The sequence below is a fragment of the Neolamprologus multifasciatus genome, chromosome 8, assembly GCF_963576455.1.
Source record: "Neolamprologus multifasciatus chromosome 8, fNeoMul1.2, whole genome shotgun sequence".
NCBI classification, from domain to species: domain Eukaryota; kingdom Metazoa; phylum Chordata; class Actinopteri; order Cichliformes; family Cichlidae; genus Neolamprologus; species Neolamprologus multifasciatus.
Window position 1 is genome coordinate 25,152,893 of NC_140446.1, and position 19,893 is coordinate 25,172,785.

At 40.6% G+C, this 19,893-nt stretch overlaps 1 protein-coding gene and 2 long non-coding RNA genes across 7 annotated transcripts in view; 2 read left to right on the plus strand and 1 right to left on the minus strand.

Moving 5' to 3' along the window:
- radil2b (Ras association and DIL domains 2b) overlaps positions 1-19,893 on the plus strand; it is a 40,946-nt gene that overhangs the window by 7,587 nt on the left and 13,466 nt on the right. For all 5 annotated transcript variants that reach the window (XM_085169987.1, XM_085169986.1, XM_085169988.1 and 2 more), the window contains exons 4-12: positions 403-635; positions 1,612-2,033; positions 7,915-8,211; positions 8,332-8,712; positions 10,048-10,085; positions 10,171-10,394; positions 10,602-10,714; positions 14,823-15,087; positions 18,538-18,710. In XM_085169987.1, the coding sequence (XP_085026113.1) occupies positions 403-635; positions 1,612-2,033; positions 7,915-8,211; positions 8,332-8,712; positions 10,048-10,085; positions 10,171-10,394; positions 10,602-10,714; positions 14,823-15,087; positions 18,538-18,710 (2,146 nt within the window). The remainder of the gene's footprint in view (positions 1-402; positions 636-1,611; positions 2,034-7,914; positions 8,212-8,331; positions 8,713-10,047; positions 10,086-10,170; positions 10,395-10,601; positions 10,715-14,822; positions 15,088-18,537; positions 18,711-19,893) is intronic.
- Positions 5,438-10,705, minus strand: LOC146513194 (uncharacterized). Its single transcript, XR_014875672.1, has 2 exons — positions 10,595-10,705; positions 5,438-10,312 (listed from the first exon to the last, which is right to left on the minus strand). It is a non-coding gene; the product is annotated as an uncharacterized LOC146513194 (long non-coding RNA).
- On the plus strand, positions 15,440-16,244 carry LOC146513195 (uncharacterized). Its single transcript, XR_014875673.1, has 2 exons — positions 15,440-15,855; positions 16,002-16,244. It is a non-coding gene; the product is annotated as an uncharacterized LOC146513195 (long non-coding RNA).

A 19,893-nucleotide genomic window follows, 5' to 3' on the forward strand; every position in this document is an offset into this window, starting at 1 on the left:
AAAGCAGTTGCTTTTGGTGATGAGCTAATATTGCACTCAAGAACAGTCTCTCTCACTTGTTCAGAGCATTTAAGCATTGTTGAGCTCAGTATAAAGTTTTGCAATTTGCTGTCACTTCTTTTAAGAAATTAGTTTCTAGACACAGCAGACGGGTGTTTTACACAAGAAACATTTGATAAACCCACTGTGAAGAAACAAACATAGTTAGTTGCTAACAAGTGAACGTAAACCTTGAGTGCTTCTGAATGTAATGCTTCGGTTAAAGTCTCAAGAGAATTAATGATATTGTCCATTATTGTTGGCAGAAGGGTGAGACAGTCTCAGGAGAAACTTTGCTGCCTACTGTTTTAGTGCTCTGTCTCTGGGTTTGAAAGGATGATAACATGGCTAACTGTGATCTAGGTATGGCCTGAGAAAGGAGGAAGCGGAGTCCTACGTTCTCTGTGACACCATTGGTTCCATTAGTAATCATCCGTGGAGAACAGAAGGTTTCCGAGTACTGGGCGACCATGAAAAACCCCTCCTCCTGCAGTCGCTGTGGAAACCCAGAGATGGTTTGGCAAGACGATTCGAAATCCAGAAGAGAAGTTCAGTAGAGGAGAAGACATCCAAAGAGAAGGATACCATCACTGCTGGTACGCTATAGCCACAGGGCAATAAGGAGTTATCGCTGCACACTATACCACATCCTGAACCAGGGTGCATGCCCTGGAATAGGAATCTTCACCAGTAAATGAAGCATTGTCAGTGTTAAGCCCAGTTTTAAAGTTCTCACAGTAAAAATGTGGTTTGTTGGCACGTTGTTGTTCCAGTGAAAGTAGGCCAAGCCACATAGGCCAAGCTATATTTTAATAGGTCTACTATTTCTTTTTTTCCTTTCTTTTCAATTTCTGCTGCAAATTTGGGGATCGCATTTGCTCTCAGTTCCTTTAAAATGTTCTTTAAAACTTTAAATGTAATTGATGTCGCAGACACACTTGTTTAATTAGATTTCTTCCAGTGACACACCCTATCTTTTGTACTTCACTGCTTGCTGCAAAATGCTGTAAAAGATTTACACTGCTACAATATCTAATTGGCCTTACAAGGCATGATGTGACAAGAAAAACACCAGAACTTTCCACAGATACCTGACACAAACGCTCCGTGGTACTGTAACAGCACTGGCTGGACTATTTTCTACAATCATTTCTACTAGGGGCCCCAGCTGTGGTTGACACAGCTGTGTTCGTAGTGTTAGACTGTGTCCTGTTATGTGTTTTGCTTTTATGAATGGCACAGCTTGTGATGGCCTTCTATCGGTGTCAGCTTGTAGATGCCTGCTGCGGGGGTGACGTTTTTTCTTCTTTTTTTCCATGAGCTCTGTCTTTCTTTCCACTGAGGTCTGTTTCCTGTATGGTGCTTCTCTGTGTTCATCCTGGCATAAACACACCATGGACAAATGACCGAGGCTCACACACACACCTCACCTTCAGGGAGAAAAAAAAGGGTGTTGCTCTATCACCACATTCCATTAGCCCTGAGCTCTGTATGTTTTTACTGCAGCTCAGTTTGGATGTAGTTCGAACGCTATTCCCAGCTCTCTTATTTGTTTATTCATCTCCCTCTCAGGTATCAATGCTCAGGCTCGTAAGCTGCAGAAGAGCCGCTCCAGAGTGACCTCCACCCTCATAGAGAAAACCATGAGCCGGAGCCAGAAACTGTGGAGGAGCAAAAGTGAGATGGACCTCTTAGAGACCAAACACGACACAGATCACGAAAAACGTGTCAAGGATGAAAGCGAGTGCCCGAATCAAACGTCAGTGCAAAGCTTTGAGCATCCAGAACAGAATCACATTCACAGCCTTGCAGCTCCCTCAGAGGGGGCCAAAACAGAGAACCCCTGTCCGTCAAGGCCGAGAGGCGAGCAGGAAGTAGAGGAGTCGGAGAGGGAGGAGACAGAGAGCAGCGACGATAACACCACACAGTACTCTATTCACCCTCCTCACGACTGTCCATACCTGCTACTGCTGCAGGGCTACAACCCCGCGCAGGTATCATATCCAAACACACGCTCTGCATCTGACCCTGAAAAGCAGTTTTCCAATCATATACCAGCAGCAGTAGGAAACAGTGCTTTGGCTTTTTATACATGTTCGAGTGTTGAAATCGTCCATTTAAAGAGTTTAGTAGCGGGTGAGTGGTGTTTTTATATGATAAAAAAAACCTAAAAAGACAATAGTGTAAGTTTAGGGAATGGTCTATCTGATTTCATTTTTATTTTTTCTGGCAATTTGCCTCTTTGGCCAATAGGACAAGACAGGAAGCATGCAGAAAGTGATAATCAAACTGAAAAACTTTTACACTGTGTACTTTAGCTACTGTTTTATTTACCTCAACTTCAGAACCTTCAGCAACAACCAAGCTTTACTTACCACAGAGGTCATTATTTATATGATCGCACTAAAAAGACTAGCGGTGTATTTTACAGTGTCATTGCATTAGCATTACTGATGCACACAAGCTGAATTGGCATTAAAGTGTCGTGACAATTCAGCTATTACATAAAGTTTATCTTTATAGTTAAGTAATTAATACTTTAAAGGTTTCTCAGGGGAAAAATTGTGAATTATGCTCATGAAAGGTGAATTCCAAACTATATTTCAAGTTATTATTACCACCTCACTTTGATGTCCTCTACTGCTACTGCCAGAGCTCCCTCATTTATTTGTTCTAAAAAGTTGCAATAGCTATCATATTATGTTAACAGAACCAGCAGCATAACAGTACACTACATACAGACCTAAAAAGTGTGTATGTGCAACATTTAAAAAAAATGGTCCTGTTCATAATAACTACACATGTGTTTTTACTTACTGTGTGGAAGTTTGTCCTGGATGCTGAGTTTGGGTAACACTACCAACTGTTCACTCCCACAAAAGAACCCCCTCACCCCACTGTATTGTTTATTTTCTCTTAAATAAATCATACTGATTCAAATTAGTTTCACACCATGCATTTCCCCAACACAGCTACTCTGTACAGGCTCTATGGTCCACCAAAGGGGCTCACCTCACACTTCCTAAATATAGCCTGTATGTATAAGATGGACAAGGCCACTGTGAGGTCACCCATTGGTTAGTGAGGTCTCATTCTGAAGCCTCAAGCAAAGCATTTTTCTTGTGTCCCTCTTGGAGCTTAAACCAGACAATTAATTTCGCTTTATATTGTAAGGTAGACCCTACAATAATACATACAGAGAAAAACCCAACAATCATGTGACCCCCTATGAGCAAGCACTTTGGCGACAGTGGGAAGGAAAAACTCCCTTTTAACAGGAAGAAACCTCCAGCAGAAGCAGGCTCAGGGAGGGGCGGGGCCATCTGCCGTGACTTGTTGGGGTGAGAGAAGGAAGACAGGATAAAGACATGCTGTGGAAGAGAGACAGAGATAAATAACGACTATAATTCAGTTGAGAGAGGTCTGTTAACACACAGTGAGACAAGCAAGTAAAGAAGTGTTAGGTAAATGTTTGGCAAGCTTCTCAAACCCTGTAATGTTAACATCTTAAGATGTTTTGAACGGTAACACTTTCTAGGATTAGGATCTTAACATTTTATCTTGCACTCATAGTTACATTTTCACTATAACAATGATTCTGTTTCCAGTGTTGGGGGTAACGGAATACATGTACTGGCATTACGTATTTAAAATACAAAATATGAGTAACTGTATTCCATTACAGTTACTGTTTAAAAAGGTAGTTATCAGAGTACAGTTACTTTGTTGAAATAAATGGATTACACTGCGGTCTTTTCCTGTTTCATATGTTAGGCTATGCCCTCTCTATTTTTGGTAATTCCACGCATTGCCGGAAACCCAAACAAAACACGCATTGAGAGGCTCTAATGTCTGTGTCTCAATCTCGGGGCCCATGCCACCTCTACTTGCAGCCTGCATAATGACGTGAAGAAATATTTTTTAAAGTATTATTCAAAAAATTATTTAATATGAAGGAAATAGGCAGAGTGTTACAGGCATAGCATGTATGAAGCATTGCAGCCAAGAAGAGTGCCTGAGGAGCCCAGTTGTAATTAAGCTAATTAGACTCGACTGTACACCGTGTTCGTGTTTTCCTCCAAAACAATAAGTTCCATTGGAGCAGCCGTTCAACGCCTCTTTCTGTCTCTCGTTAGCAAAGTTGACCCAGACAACAAAGTAAAGCTAGTTTTTGGCTACGAGCCCGTATTAGCCAGAGGTCCCTTTACTACGGTTCGTGTAGTTGTAAAAAGCATTATAATAAATTTAAGTAATCCAAAGTATTCAGAATACGTTACTCTCATTGAGTAACACAATGGAATACGTTGCTGTGTCTTCTATGTCAACTGCTGAGCATGCTAACTTTTGACTGGAATAGCTAGTTTTAGCTTCAGTCTTTTAGCACCATGCAGTTTTCGCCAGACAATTTAATGAGTTGTTAAGTTGAAATGCATTTATATAAAATTCATAGAACGAGAACTTGCTTTATCAGGTAGCTAGGTAGATTCTACACTTAAAAACCGCTATAGTCAGTCAGTAGCTCTGCCTCTGTTAAGTGTGGTTAGCTAAAACGATGAGGTATAATTGTTGGGCGCGACTCAGCTAACGGTAAATTTAGACTGCTCTACAGTTTTAGCTGCATGTACGTTGTTTTCAGCTTCTTTAAAAAATATTTCCATATGCAAACCATTACATTTTAAAGTATAGTGTTACATGTGCTGTAAAATCCATTGTTTTCTTAAGTGAAAGCGAGAGGCAGCGGAAAGAATCATTATTGTGAAGGTCAGTGAACAGCACGTAGAAAAACTGTCAGTATAAAAACACTGTTCAGGAAACAGAAGAAGACAAGCCTGGCGCTGCTTCCTGACTGATTGCCAGTGGTTTTTTAACGGTGGCCAACAGCCGCACACATGCAGGCACACACACACATACACAGATTCTCACACACTGCAGTGCTTTAGCTCTGCGTCACAGCTCTTTCCCAAAATACCCTTCATAAGAATATAATCATGTACCCCCAAGATATACTATTATAAAGGTTTAAAGAGTTTATTCGTGCATTAATTCAGCTTTAATCTGTCCAGTTGGAAAACACAAGCATCACAAGGGGAATGTCAAACATAATAATCTCTACACACTATGCTTGCGACTCACTGGGGCTAATAAAACATTGTTTGTTTAATCAGGCTTGGATCTAGATTTTAATTCCAGTACCTCCACATGATCAGACTGCTAAGCTTTGTTTGAGGGAGATTGTTACGTAGCTGATGGTGGACTGACGTAATGCACTAAATTCAATCTTTCTTTTTGTTAGTGATTAACAAAAGGGCTAAAGTGTGTCGTTGTGTCTCCAGATCACAGCACTATCCATAAAATGAACTCAAGCATTACAAAAGCACTCATTACTCAGATTTGAGCCTTTTTTTTTATAACATTTTTTACTTCTTTACAGACCAAACAAAGTCAAATAGTCTGTTAACATGTTGCAGATATGTTGCTGATTAACCACAAACTGTGTATATAAAATCGATGTAGCCGACTTCACGTTACCCTTTGGTTTGTGAGGTTTGCAGCATGTGTCAGATCAGCATCATTAACTCAGTAATGCTACCACATGAACATAATGGCAGTTAGCTCAGTGGACACAAATGTGTGAGGTTTGAAGTGTGTGCTTTTCTTTCTTCTGCTCATAATTTTCTCAAGATTTTTTTTAATTGTTGTTTTTTTCCACTGTCTATATAATTGGCAAATAGACAGAAGAAAATGATTCTTGAATGCAAACCTATTACTAGAAAGTCTAACAAGGACATTCAGGCGCTATTTAAGAAGCACCTTGAGCTGATGTAACATCTGCAACATCTGTTCAACTTTAATTTTGACGCTATTCTTCAACCGCAACTAGACTGCTGCTGGCTCTTCAGTGATTGATATGCTTTCTTAAACTTGGGCAATCAGAATATGTATTTTTTTCTTTTTTATTAAAGGTACAGTGTGTAAAATCTTTTCTTATCCCTCCAAATTCCCACAGGAGCGCTCGCTGCCATGTATTTTTAATGAATTCATTCCGAGTTTATGAGAATGCATCAGTTTTTTAGAAGATGTACATATACACTAATCAATGTATATTTATGAGTACAACTGTCTTTTTTTCTACTAAATAATGTCAAAAGATTACTTACTGTACCTTTAAATTGTGCTCTCAAGTCTCTGCAATCAAGGTACAAAGAAATTAATCAGACAAAAATATCAAACTATCAGTTTTTACCTTCTCTAAAATATAGGTGTAGCGTTAGCATTAATAGTAGTGTTCCAGCTACGATGGCTTAGACCTCAGAGTTCTGTCTGGGATGTCTATGGCATTCACACCAGTAGCAATTTGCTTTATTGCTGATGGTTGGTTGATAGCGGACATTCCAGACTTCGATTGCCTGGATAACTGTCTTGGGCGGGAGACAGGGCACACCCTGGACAGGTCGCCAGTCTGTCGCAGGGCTAACACATAACCACATATGCCTAGATAACCCTCAAATATATTTACAATCCTGTCATATGGTAATTAAGAATATGGTTTGAGCTCAGTGACAGTCACTTCAGTTGCTCGCCTCAAAGTTCAGAAAAGTTGAACCCAACTGAAGTCACTGAATGTCACTGATTTTGTGTCAGCACAGATTTCCATGTTGGCATTGCCTGTGTGGACACACTTTTCTGTTACTAAATGCAGTTTTTTACCACTGTTTTTACTCAGGTACAGCATGCTAGCATTCACTGTGCAGACACTTGTCATTGAATTGTATTAAGCAGATCTTTGCATTCTTGTTTTTTAGCTTTCCTACTGTCACTAAATCCTCTTCAGGCAACCATTCATAGGCTATATTAGAAGTGTTGGAACCTGTCACTGGAACATTGTGCAAGTTCTGATTTGAACCAAAACTATGATCCATTCTAAAGCTTTTGGTGCTTAAACACAGCATGTCTTTATACTGTCTTCCTTCTCTCACCTCAACCGGTCACCAGAGATGCCCCCCCCCCCCCCCCACCTCCATGAGCCTGGTTAAGATGGAGGTTTCTTCCTGTTGAAAGGGAGTTTTTAGTTCCCACTGTCGCCAAAGTGCTTGCTCATAGGGGGTCATATGATTGTTGGGTTTTTCTCTGTATGTATTATTGTAGGCTCTACCTTACAATACAGAGCGCCTTAAGGCGACCGTTGTTGTGATTTGGCGCTGTATGAATAAAATTGAATTAAACCAAGTAGATCTGAAAGTTAAATGTAATCAAAGAGCAGGTAAAACCAAAACAATAATACCAAAGTAAAAAAATAAAAATCTCACATGGGAGGACAAGTAATCATAATGCTTCTTTATATACTAAAAGATAGGGATGCACCGATACCGGTATCGGGTATCGGCCTCGATACCACATTTTCTAAAGTACTCGTACTCGTTAAAAGTCCCCCGATACCGAGGACTGATACCACGGTCTGAGACCTGTCTATGTTTGAGCGGCATGTAAGGGGTTAATCACAGGCGCCGTTATTCTGTAATATGTTGCATACAACATGCTTTTCATTTTAAATAAATGTTCTTAATTCCAAACTAGTCCCTTGTTTGTTTGTTTTTTGGTAAATTATAGGACTAAAGCTGTTACCTGCAAATTTAAATCATGTTTTTATTAAGTACTCGGTATCGGTATCGGCGAGTACTGAAATGCAAGTACTCGTACTCGTTTCCAAAAAAGTGGTATCGGTGTATCCCTACTAAAAGAAATTCTTCGAGCATGTCTGAACAAAGCAGCAGCAGACAACGGCACTGTACAGAGTGGAATACATTTGAGAGAAGATGAGTATATAGTGAACTCTTGGTGATTGTTTGGTAACTTGTCATTTATTTCTCCACTCAGGACTTTGTCATCTACCTCCTTGCCAGCCCAAATATTGTTGTTGGTCAACAAAGCGGTCACAAGGAAGGCTCAAAGGCTGATATCCTTCTCTTTGCCACTGATATTCTTCCGAGACACTGCTACTTCCTTCGCCACAGCGCCGTTGCTCCCACCGTTCTCTGCCCGTGTCAGGATGCCGTGGTCACCAAGAATGGAAAAGGGCTGAGAAATGAGGAACCGCTTTGCTCTGGTGATATTATTGGGTTGGGACAGCACTACTTGTTTCTTTTCAAAGACCCTCTAGCTTCGATGCACAAGGTAACGGCAGATTACCTTCACAAGAACCAAAACCTTTTACTTTTAATCAATTTGGAATTTTTCTTATGTGCAAATCCTGCTTCATGTTTCATGTTTCTTGTTTCTTTCTGGAAAATAAAGGAAGCGATCAGTGATGCTCTTGAACCCAGCCTGTCTGCCGCCTCCTGGACTCTAGGTCACACCACCTCTGCAACTACAAGCGAAAAGATCCTCTGTAGCACCTGCATCGCCTACCAGAGCCCAAACTGCAAACAGCCCTTGAGCGGAGGGCCTCCATTTCTAAAATCACCTGAAGGCCACAGTCTGACTCTTAGCTATGCAGCTGAAGACGAGGACATTATTGTGAAGGAGATTGTTGCTATGGGGAGCAGTAGTAGACCACCGTTGACTGTTGCATTCCTGGTGTGCATGTGTGTTCAGTATTCATCAGTTTGTCTTCAAACGTCAGACCTACGCAGGCTCCTGCTGCGTATTGCAAGTGGAGTTCAGAGTGCCATGTGGGTGAGTTGTAGTAAAAGACATATAAGGAGCTCTGCCACGTTTTAAAGTGGAGCATAACAACAACAAGCAAAAAAAAGTTGCTCCAGATGTGTTCAGTGTCAGGAAATCACAGATTTCATGTTTAAAAAAGGATGTGCACAGGTTCATATTTAAAGAGATCCATAGCTGGTCGCCATGATGAGCTTACACAGTCTTTTTCAATCATCTGCTTCACTGCTAACCAAAGGAGAGGTCACTTACAAGTGTTGCAGAGTGCATCCAGCACGAGCACACCGAGACCAAAGAGAAAATGTCTGCAGGGAGAAAATCAGGCTGTTCCAAAAGTTAATTTCCCAAAGCAGAACTTTGTTCAGGGACTAATCATTTCTTAGGAACTCAAACTGCTGTTCACTGTAATTCAATTCAATTCAATTCAATTTTATTTATATAGCGCCAAATCACAACAAATGTCGCCTCAAGGCGCTTCATAGATACAGAGAAAAGCCCAACAATCATATGACCCCCTATGAGCAAGCACTTTGGCGACAGTGGGAAGGAAAAACTCCCTTTTAACAGGAAGAAACCTCCGGCAGAACCAGGCTCAGGGAGGGGCGGCCATCTGCTGCGACTGGTTGGGGTGAGAGAAGGAAGACAGGATAAAAGACATGCTGTGGAAGAGAGACAGAGATTAATAACAGATACGATTCAATACAGAGAGGTCTGTTAACACATAGTGAGTGAGAAAGGTGACTGGAAAGGAAAAACTCAATGCATCATGGGAATCCCCCGGCAGCCTACATCTATTGCAGCATAACTAAGGGAGGATTCAGGGTCACCTGGTCCAGCCCTAACTATATGCTTTAGCAAAAAGGAAAGTTTTAAGCCTAATCTTAAAAGTAGAGATAGTGTCTGTCTCCCGAATCCAAACTGGAAGCTGGTTCCACAGAAGAGGGGCCTGAAAACTGAAGGCTCTCCCTCCCATTCTACTTTTAAATACTCTAGGAACAACAAGTAGGCCTACAGAGCGGGAGCGAAGTGCTCTAATAGGGTGATATGGTACTACAAGGTCATTAAGATAAGATGGGGCCTGATTATTTAAGACCTTGTATGTGAGGAGCAGGATTTTGAATTCAATTCTGGATTTAACAGGAAGCCAATGAAGGGAAGCCAAAACAGGAGAAATATGCTCTCTCTTTCTAGTCCCTGTCACTGTAGCAACCAAGGACTGAATTACTAAATTAAGTTACTATCTGAAGAACAGAGAAATACTGTGTTATATCCCCCAGATGGCTCTGGCTTACAATTTTACCTATTGCTATTGTAAGTCACTCCAAAACTTTTAATCTTGTCGTGCAGGAGCAGACCAAGGAGCTGGCTGCAGTTCAGCCTGAAGTGTAAGCAGAGCTTTCTTTATTTCCCCGACACGAATTATATTACAGTTCACAGAGAACACTGCACAGCTTTCCTCCTGTGTTGCAGTCTCAGGTGCGAAGGTTCGAACCCAGAAGACCCCACTCTTCTCTGCCTCCAAGAGCTGATCCCTGGACTGCACCCCCTAGTGGTGTGGATGTCAAACAGCCTGGAGCTGCTGCAGTTCATTCAGCACCAGCTGCCTCTTATTCTGGAGTGGAGAGCCCGAGAAGAGGAGGAACAAAAGGAGGAACCAGAGAGGGTTGATGAGAGCAAGGAAGTAAAGAACTTGGGTTAGTTGTTTAGGTGCTGTAGAGAGCAGATAATAATTAAAGTGGAGCTATTCTGCTTGATCTCTGCTGGCATAATTTAAAATTCATAATATTCCTTATTTATCTTATACTGGGCAGTAGTAACAGTGTAACATTATGAAGCACAGTCCACATTTCCAACCATATGATGACATGACATTTATGCATTTCTGAATGTATACCTTTCAGTATTGTTAGAGCTTCTGATGTCCTGCGTCCGTTCAGCCAGCGAAGAGACGATAGCTGTCCTAGAGGAGGTCATCATGCTCGCCTTTCAGCAGTGTGTGTACTACTTCACTAAGGTAACAGAGTACTATCAAGGAAGTGACTCAGTGGTGCGGTTTACAAATTGCTGATTACATATGTCCTTGGTTTAACTGGAAGGAAAGAATCTGACCTGCATAGACAACTTGCGGATCATCTGGTCCACCCTTTGCAAATGGCTGAGAATAAAGAGCTTAGTTAGCATTCCAGTAGCTTTCTAGCAGACAGAGCAGCAATGCTGCCAGACCACACTGAGTGCATTGTGACATGGGAGAGAGGCGGGACACCAAGGGCCTTTGTGTGTGTGTGTGTGTGTGTGTGTGTTAGCAAGGAACCATTTCTTTCAACTTTTTATTTGCAGAGAAAGGACTTTGTGCACATATTCTCATGCTAACAAAGTTTCAAATGTCTGCATGATGTGACAGTTGTACTAATGAAGTAATGAAGACCTACTTTTTTTGCACCCTTTTAGCTTTTTTTTTTTTTTTGGTTTTCAAGCTTTGTAGCTTTTCTCTTCTTTTTTTACTCTTTCTTTCTTCCTTCTTAGTTTGGATGTTTCTTGCCAGTGAAAACACACTGTATCCCAGTAAGTTAGCATCTTGTTAGTAAACTATGATTCCACCTTGAGCAATAAAAGGGCCAGATTTCCCAAAGGCAAAAAAAAAAAGAATTATTAATTCAAATATACCAGTGAAATGTCTGTATTGGTATGTGGCTGTCTATATTTTCTAGAAGTTTAAGAGTTAGTCAAGCTCCTTTCCATTATTTATGCTAAGCTAGGCTAGTTGTCTCCTTGTTCTAGGTCCAATTTTAGCTCCTAGACTAAAGAGTGGTGCCGATGTTCATACTTATCTCACAGAAGGAAAACTAGTAAGCAGATTTTGCCAAGTTCCTGACACTAAAGGTAAATCATTTACAGTTCTTACTCTGTATGTTTGTATTGATTTATGTTGTGCTTTATTCACACAGTGTTCCTTGGGAAAAGAGAAAAAACATATTTTATTGTAGCCACAGTATCCAGTTGTGTGCACTTTCACTAAAGCGCCACACCCATGGAGCTCTGCCCAGGAAAGTTTCAGACAAATTTCCAGTTAAGTGTGTGGGTGTGGGTGAAAATAGCATCCAAAAAAAGTTAATCAGGAGACTGTCCTATTTTAGAGTCATACAGTTACATCTTTAGGGTGATAGTTGATATGGAAGTCTCTTCTTCCAGTTACCGTGATGCTTCAAACAAACAATGCAGATTTAAAGAGTTCTGTCTTTTGAAGTATTAGGCCACATCCAATACATCATTAGCACACTGCCAGCCTGACATGCTGACATGTTAAAGATAGAAAAACAGGTCTCACATAAATTCTGGCAGCTGCAATTTTTTTTTCTTAAACAATTTTCCTGTGAAGGAAGGAACTCAGTAATATGACCCTGGTTCTTTAAAGGGGAAAAGTGTTGGAGGATATGGTCTAAATACCTGCCTACAGATAGTAATTTCTAACATGATGCATAATTTTACCTTTTAGAAAATTTAATGTTCAGCTGGTTCACCTTAACTTCTCTCCTGCACCGTTTTGCTTATAAAATACTTTATTGGAGTATATCCAAATTAACTAATCAACTGGCAATATGTATAATTTCCTTTTCATTGTCAGTTAGTTATCTCTACAAAACAATTTACAAATTAGAGCAACTAATAGTTCGTTCGGTTGTGTTATATCAACACGTTCTCACTCCCAAAGCGTAACATTTTGCGCTAGGTGACAAATCGTCAACATATTACGTTTTCGGCTACCCACCACGTTCCTAAATGGCGACCTCGGAAAAATGAGGAAATATGAGAACCGTATGGACTCAATCTACACATGTTCGCTCTTTTTCTTCAAATTGCTTAGAAACACGCTATTTAACATAATTAAAGTCATGGTTAAGGTCAGGAAAAAGGTTATGGTTAGGGCTAGGCATAAGGTTAGGTTTAGGGCTGGAATACAGGGCTGGAACGTCTATTACCGCGGGAGCGTCATTGCACTGGATTTCGGCCATAACCCACCGCGTACCATAAGAACGCCGAAGGTCTCCTTTCGCGTTCCTCAGGAACGCGAAAGGAGACGTGACAAAACGTCGGCATGTTACGCCTCGGGAGTGAGAACTGGCTCGTTATATAATGGTACAGCAGATCACGAAGAACTTCAGGGGACACAGGAAAGCACCAGTTGTCCCAGTTTTGACCAGATCTTTAGATGTTAACAGGGTATTACAACAAACTGCCACCTTCTCCACCAAAATACTGTTGCTGTTGTTTTTTTTATCCATCTTGTACATCTTGTAAACTTAAAATTGCTGAAGGAAGATAGATTGACTGGTAAAGTCAAGTACAGTTAATCTCTGTCTCTCTTCCACAGCATGTCTTTATCCTGTCTTCCTTCTCTCACCCCAACTGGTCGCAGCAGATGGCCCCGCCCCTCCCTGAGCCTGGTTCTGCTGAAGGTTTCTTCCTGTTAAAAGGGAGTTTTTCCTTCCCACTGTCGCCAAAGTGCTCATAGGGGGTCATATGATTGTTGGGTTTTCCTCTATGTATTATTGTAGGGTCTACCTTACAATATAAAACGCCTTGAGACAACTGTTGTTGTGATTTGGTGCTGTATAAATAAAATTGAATTGACTTGAATTAAACCACGTAGATCTTATTTTAACTGAATGTAGCTTTTAAAACTTTATTTTATTGTAATCTATTGTATGAATCGTTCATCAGCCAAGGATGGGTTAATGTGAGGCATTATTTGTGCTGCATAATCTTGATTACCAGACAAAAGAGAAGAGGATAAAGTTATTTATCTGCTGTTTGGGCAGATTGAACTCGTTTTCTTCTCACATAGTCTTCTTTGTTTTTTGCTTTTTTCTGTTCTTGTCCTGTTAATCCAGGCTTGTTGTGTCATCTGTCACGAACACCACAACTTAGAAAGCTCAGAGCCATGAGGCCTGTGGTGTGACCACTGTTAGTCTACAGTAGCGTTTTATGTAGTGTAGCTTGTCTGAGGCAGTATAAAGTTATATTAAATCCTGACAGGTTGCTCCACAAGGTGACCCAGGAAAAAGCTCTTGTTGGATAACATTATAACTCCTCCTAGATCACGGCAAATTCAGCTTTAAACCTCAGCAGACATGCTAAAAGTTGGTAAAATAAGAGCATTTCATGGCTTTCCATCTGATGTGAGGGTTATTGCTGCGGGATGGAAAACAAAAGGCGCCACTGGTGAGCAGCTATTGCAGCTGAAGACATGTCGTGATGAATAAAGGCGCACTTTAACAGGCTTGTGGGCAGACTGCGTGTTTACGTGTTCGTCACAATGAATGCCGTTTTATGTTTTTTTACCCCAGGCTAATACGTGCCATGGATGCATGCGGTAATCCCAGAATCCAGTGCTGCTGAGTGAATAAATCCTCTCTGCCCTGATTCCACTGAGAGATATTTTCCAACCAGCAACATTTGCAAGATTATTTGCTTTATTGTTCAGCCATTTCCAGCGTCTTATGTGCAGTGGGATCCGTGGTCGTTACGTTCTCCTGTTCATGTTCGGCCTTTCCTAGCTGCAGAGCGTTATAGTGAAGGTAAACCGATCTCCTCAGGGTGGATTGCTTCAAAACTCTTCACTCAGCAGTTCTTTTTGCAGTGCAATGCCAAGCCCACACGAGCCATATCCAGCTTTTTAGGAATGTGATCTATGGCTGGAGTTGGCCTCGGATGCTTGGTGGGTCTAAGAGTGAGATCGGAGAGGAAGGGAGATGTCTGTGTACAATTAGCCTGAACAAAGCTGCCGTTGTCCGGGCTCGCCCTGAAGAACACCAAGGGCCTTTCACTGAAAGGAAGGAAATGTTAGAAACTCTGTCTTTTTTTATTTCTGTGAGCACTGGTTGGGTCTACCCAGTCTTCTATCAGCTATGTTATAGTGTGAGACAGACATGCCAGGAAATTGTGGGTGGTCTGAATTCTAGGTTAGGGGGTTACACGTTTTATTTTATCCTGCTAATCAGAACATACACCACACAAATTAACTTTTCCTACCTCAAATTGACCCACAGGAATTATCAACAATTGCCAGCTCCACATCAAAACTGAGTGACTCTAAGCTGCACATTTGTTTCCTGTCTCACAAGGTCCTTTACCCAATCCTGCCAGGACTTCTGGATTGCAATCCGTTCAGGGAAAATCCTGACCCGAGTACAGCCAGTGAAAGCGCTCAGGTCCTGGGTAGCGGAGGACTGCAGGTCCCTGGGGAGATCCAGCAGGTGGTGGAGGTTTTGACCGAGTGCCTGACGCTAGTCTCAGACTGCCAGGTTCACCCGGAGATTTCCTCTCAGCTCATCAGCTACCTCTTCTACTTCATCAATGCATCACTCTTCAACTCGCTCATGGAGAGAGGTACGCTGGTTGCTTGGGGTGTTCCAGTGTCTGTATCATAGACTATATTAAAGATGGATGTAGCTGCTGTTTGCTGCATTAACCTTTGAGAGTTTTTTTAGGCAAGATGACCATATTTGGATAAGAGAAAGAAATGCTCAGTGACGAGTTAGAAAAGTGAATTCATAGACTGCATCAGTCTAACCCACAGACAAAGATACCTAATAATTAATATTAGCACATAAATACCACTAAATAAAAGAAGCACAAAGCCCTTAGATATTTAGATATATTTGGATAACCTGGAAACGGGTACATTCTTATTCAGTCTATTATCATGATAACTAATGTCAAATATATATCAAATAATTTGTAACGTCTGGTTAGCCAGTTACGACCTTTAACCCTCTGAGGTTTAAGGCCTGATTTAGACTTCTGTGCTGAATCTTTGTAGAAGCTACAATGTAACCTATCTATTGTAAGTTAGCAACACTGTTGCCAGCATTTATGTGGGTGCTTGTGGGAATGCTGGGAATTTTTTCCCTCCTGGGTCCCCACTATGTGCTGTGGTCAGATTTTTTTAGGGGCAAACATATTTGTCCGCCAAGTTTTTCCACATCATGGTACATTCCCTCACATCCATTCCCGTAGTTTCGTCAATCTCGCTTCAGGAACTTGCTGACATTTGTGACTCCTTGTGCTGATGCTACGATTATTATTCCTTATATTGACAATGATTGTTACCCTTGCACTAATAAATTCAACATCTGCAGTGAAACAGTAGCATAGGTCGAATCGATGATACTGAACAGGCCAATCACAGTCGCTGCGGGTTGCCTTAACGCAACTTAACTTAAGCTGCCTGCAGTGTTTCACAGGGGTTTGTGGTTAATAATTATGTAAGTAAGTAAAGACTTTTTTTTAGACAAAAACAGGTCACAAATTACTTTGCAGAGATATTAAAAACAAGGTCAAAATGAACACACCTTAGTCATGAGGATAACACAAAACGCAAAAACAGTAGAGCACTATCTAATTACAACATAGCTATGGCGTAGAATTCCCATACAAGCATAAATCTCCAGTAAGTCATCATTGGTGACAACCCCAAGCCGAACACTAACTGAGTATGTCGTTATGTTTTTATTTATTTACTCTGCAAAGTCTCTGCTTTCAGGGAACCAATTATTCCAACCGACGCAGACCAAAAACGATGTTTTAAGAAAAAAACTGTTTACTACAAGCACGTCACACCAGTTTAGGATTAACATAACGTCCATGCTGATGGATGTCAAGATCCCCGATTGTGCTTCGGTAAGAAGCACAATTTGGTTTGTGGTGTGATGCACATGTCGTAACCTGTTATGTTGTAAACTGTTCGGCTGCGCTTGGAAATGAAAGACAAATTTACTGCATAAAATATCGTAACTTGCGGACTTCTGCTTTGCCAGCTGATCGCTTGGTTTTGGACACCAGCTTTTCAGTCTGGTAACTCAAGCAGGCTCTCCTCCACACACTCCTCATTTATAAAATGCTTGGACCCCAAACGTTAAAGCTAGCAGGTGGATTTTCCCATTTCAGTACAGGTAGCTAAACAAGGAAATCCACTTACTGCTTAAGAGACAGAGACTGAAAGTGGACACTATATCTTTGGTTGCTTAGAATAAAACTCATTGTTGTAGACAGAGGCAGCACAAAAGTAACCCCCCTTAGACTGCCTTTTCTCCTTGATTTTCACTGGGATATTGGTTCTGTCAATAGTAAAAAATGTCTGTGAGCTGCAACCAACCAACCCGGTGAAGTTATGTCCTGTACTGGCACAAGATGGCGCTAAACTTGTTCTAAAAACTATTAAGGCTTATTTCTTAAATCCAGCCTCACAGACTGTGTTAAACATATGACAGCTTTTAAAAGCAGGGCTCTATAGTGTAAATTAGCCTTTATACATGTAGAGTGTTAAAGTCTGGAACATTTTTTTCTTCACATGCATTAAATCTCAGTAGCTTTCACTTTTTATCCAAATCTCAAAATCTTTTAGTAGTTTGACATAGTTGCCTTCAAGCTCTTTCAACACACGTTTGCTGGTTCGAGCGTCGTCTTTCCTGATAGTCTCAGCTGACAAGTAGTAAAAAAGTGAGGTGGATAATTTTATAGGTCAGCAGAATCATTTCACTTTTTCAGGTCTTCACAGTTTATGCCACGACTACTTCTCAGTCTTTCGTCTACTATTGAATTATCCTCATCAGTCACAGGAAGATCAGATTGTTACTATTAAATGGGAAAACTGTGTGAATGTTCTGCCCTAACTTTGTAATAACATTTACACTGAGTCACATTTGTCATGAATTTCTTTGCACTTCATCTTTTCTTCTACACTGGCACAGAGATTGTGATGCATCATGTATGGCTTAAACCTACAGTTTAATGTTTGGCATCCCATATGGAAAAGAAATAGTAAAAACGTATATGATTTATTCATGAAAGTGGCCACTTTCTCATTACTTTCATATATATTTTTAGTAAGTATCCAAAACATACAAGTTTCATTATATAATTTTTCAAGGGCTCTTATCTGTTTTCACTCTTGTATACTTTTCATACAAGTTTCACACAAGACAGATACAAACTTTATAAGATTTATATATATCTTTTCCATATGGGATCTTTTCCCATATATCTCTTGGCTCATAATTAAGTTCTTAAGGCCTGAAAGTTTGTGTACTAACAGAAGTTACATTGAGCTGTAACTGCCCTGCCCTCTAGTGGCCATCAAGAGATTTATCAGTGGCTGCAGAACTTGTTCACTTGTCTCCTTTGTATTTCTTCTGAAGTATGAAGGTGCCTACTTAAACCTAAGTGCTTCTACTGTGGGAAATTAACAATATGCAATAAAGATAGGTTAAAAGACATAGCAGTCGTCTGTTTCTTATAATTCAACAAACAAATGAAAGATCTAAATATACCCAACTGTAATAACCATAAATCAATAGGTTACAGCAGGTTTTTACCAACATAAAGAGAAGTTGAGATCTCTACATTTTCAGTTATCATATTGGCTAAAATATAACCATGTGTGTAAGTAATTAATACACAAGAGTTAAAAAAAAAACATTTTAAAAAAATCATATAACAAACTCATTAAACCTTCTAAATAACCCTACCCCCAAAAAATTGGGAGAGGTTGACAGGGACGTCAAAGGTCCTTCTATCAGCAGGACCGATACCTGCTCCTTTGTGGAAGGAGGAACAGCAGGAGCACTGCAAGAACTACAAAATGACCTCCACCATGTTGCATCTCACACTGCCCAGTGATGCCCAAGTCCAGATCTGGGAGGAGGTCCCCCAGGACACCATCTTCAGCTCATTAGGAGGATTCTGAGCTGTGCATATGTAGTTGGGAGACTAATATCTAAACTTACTGCACATTATACATTAGTACATAAAATGTGTTTAATACTGTTGTGCACACAGGATCTGAGCCAGGGTTCTATCAGTGGTCCAGAGGTGTGCGAATACGAGCCAATCTTGACCTGCTCCTTGACTGGGCCCATGCAGCCGGACTGGGAGAATTAGCCTTGGAGCACACACACACACTCTCATCGGCTGTCAATCTGCTGGCAACGCCTAGAAAGAATTTACTGCAGGTAAAACACACACACAAACCCGCATCCTGCAGAGCTATAATTATCTCCAGACACACAAATGGCAAAGAGTTTCTCAGAACGGGAAAGGGGAGTTATGATGTAGACAGCATGACAGTCTACCTTGAAAATGTTATTGTGTTATTTCTTCAAATAGTTTGCATTACAGTATACAGCACCTGATGTTGACTCTTATTTCAGATCTTGTAATAAATCAGTCGATTCAGAAGCTGAAAATGTAGAATCCTAATCCTCCCTCTAAATCTCGTGTGTCTCGTGGCCAGCAGGGGAAACTCTTACTAAGAAATTGGAAGGAAAATGAGAATACAAATTTTTCTTCTGTTCATAGTTTTTATGGACAGAATTTAAAAGATGAGATGATGAAAGATGAGATAGCCTTTATTTGTCAGTTGCAGTTGCCCACAACCGAAATGACAGACCTTGCCGACCGTACATACTAGGGATACAACGATACCAATTTTTTCAAACGGATACGATACCGATATTTGGATCTGAGTACTTGCCGATACAGAGTACAAAAACCGATACTTCTACCACACACACACACACACACACAAATGCAATGAATTGGAAGACAGATTTTATTTTATTCTCTGCTGATAAAAAATAAAATCTTAATAAAAATGACCACAAAAAAATTTCAAGTGAAAAATAAGCACTTCTGTTAAATTATTGCAGAGTCTCCACATTGTAATTTAAGAAAATATCACTGAACTATTGGCACTGTCTCGAGCTTTCAGAATAATAAATAAACACTTCTTATTTTATTTATTATATTTCATATCGCAGCTCGAGTATGCTGAGAAGACGGTGCAATCCTATGTTTTCCACGACCGGCATTGGCTGGTCATCCAGAGCGATAAAATGAGTCAGAGCCTCTGTTATTTTAACTGCCTGTGGATTTTCTCTTCACATTTTTCTTCGCTTTTCCAAAACCTGAGTTAAAGTTGGCTGTTCTGGTCCTTTTTTTATCTGGAGCCGCCAGTCTCACTCGCCTAAACCATGTGCCTGTTTAGCGCGGGATGTCCCCCTAGTGGCCAATCTAAAAAACTACAACAGAAATGACAAGCCACCCTCTGATTAATGAAATAAGTTGGTATCGGTTAACTTTTACGAGTATGAGTACACACACATTTTACAGTATCGGCCCCGATACCCGATACCA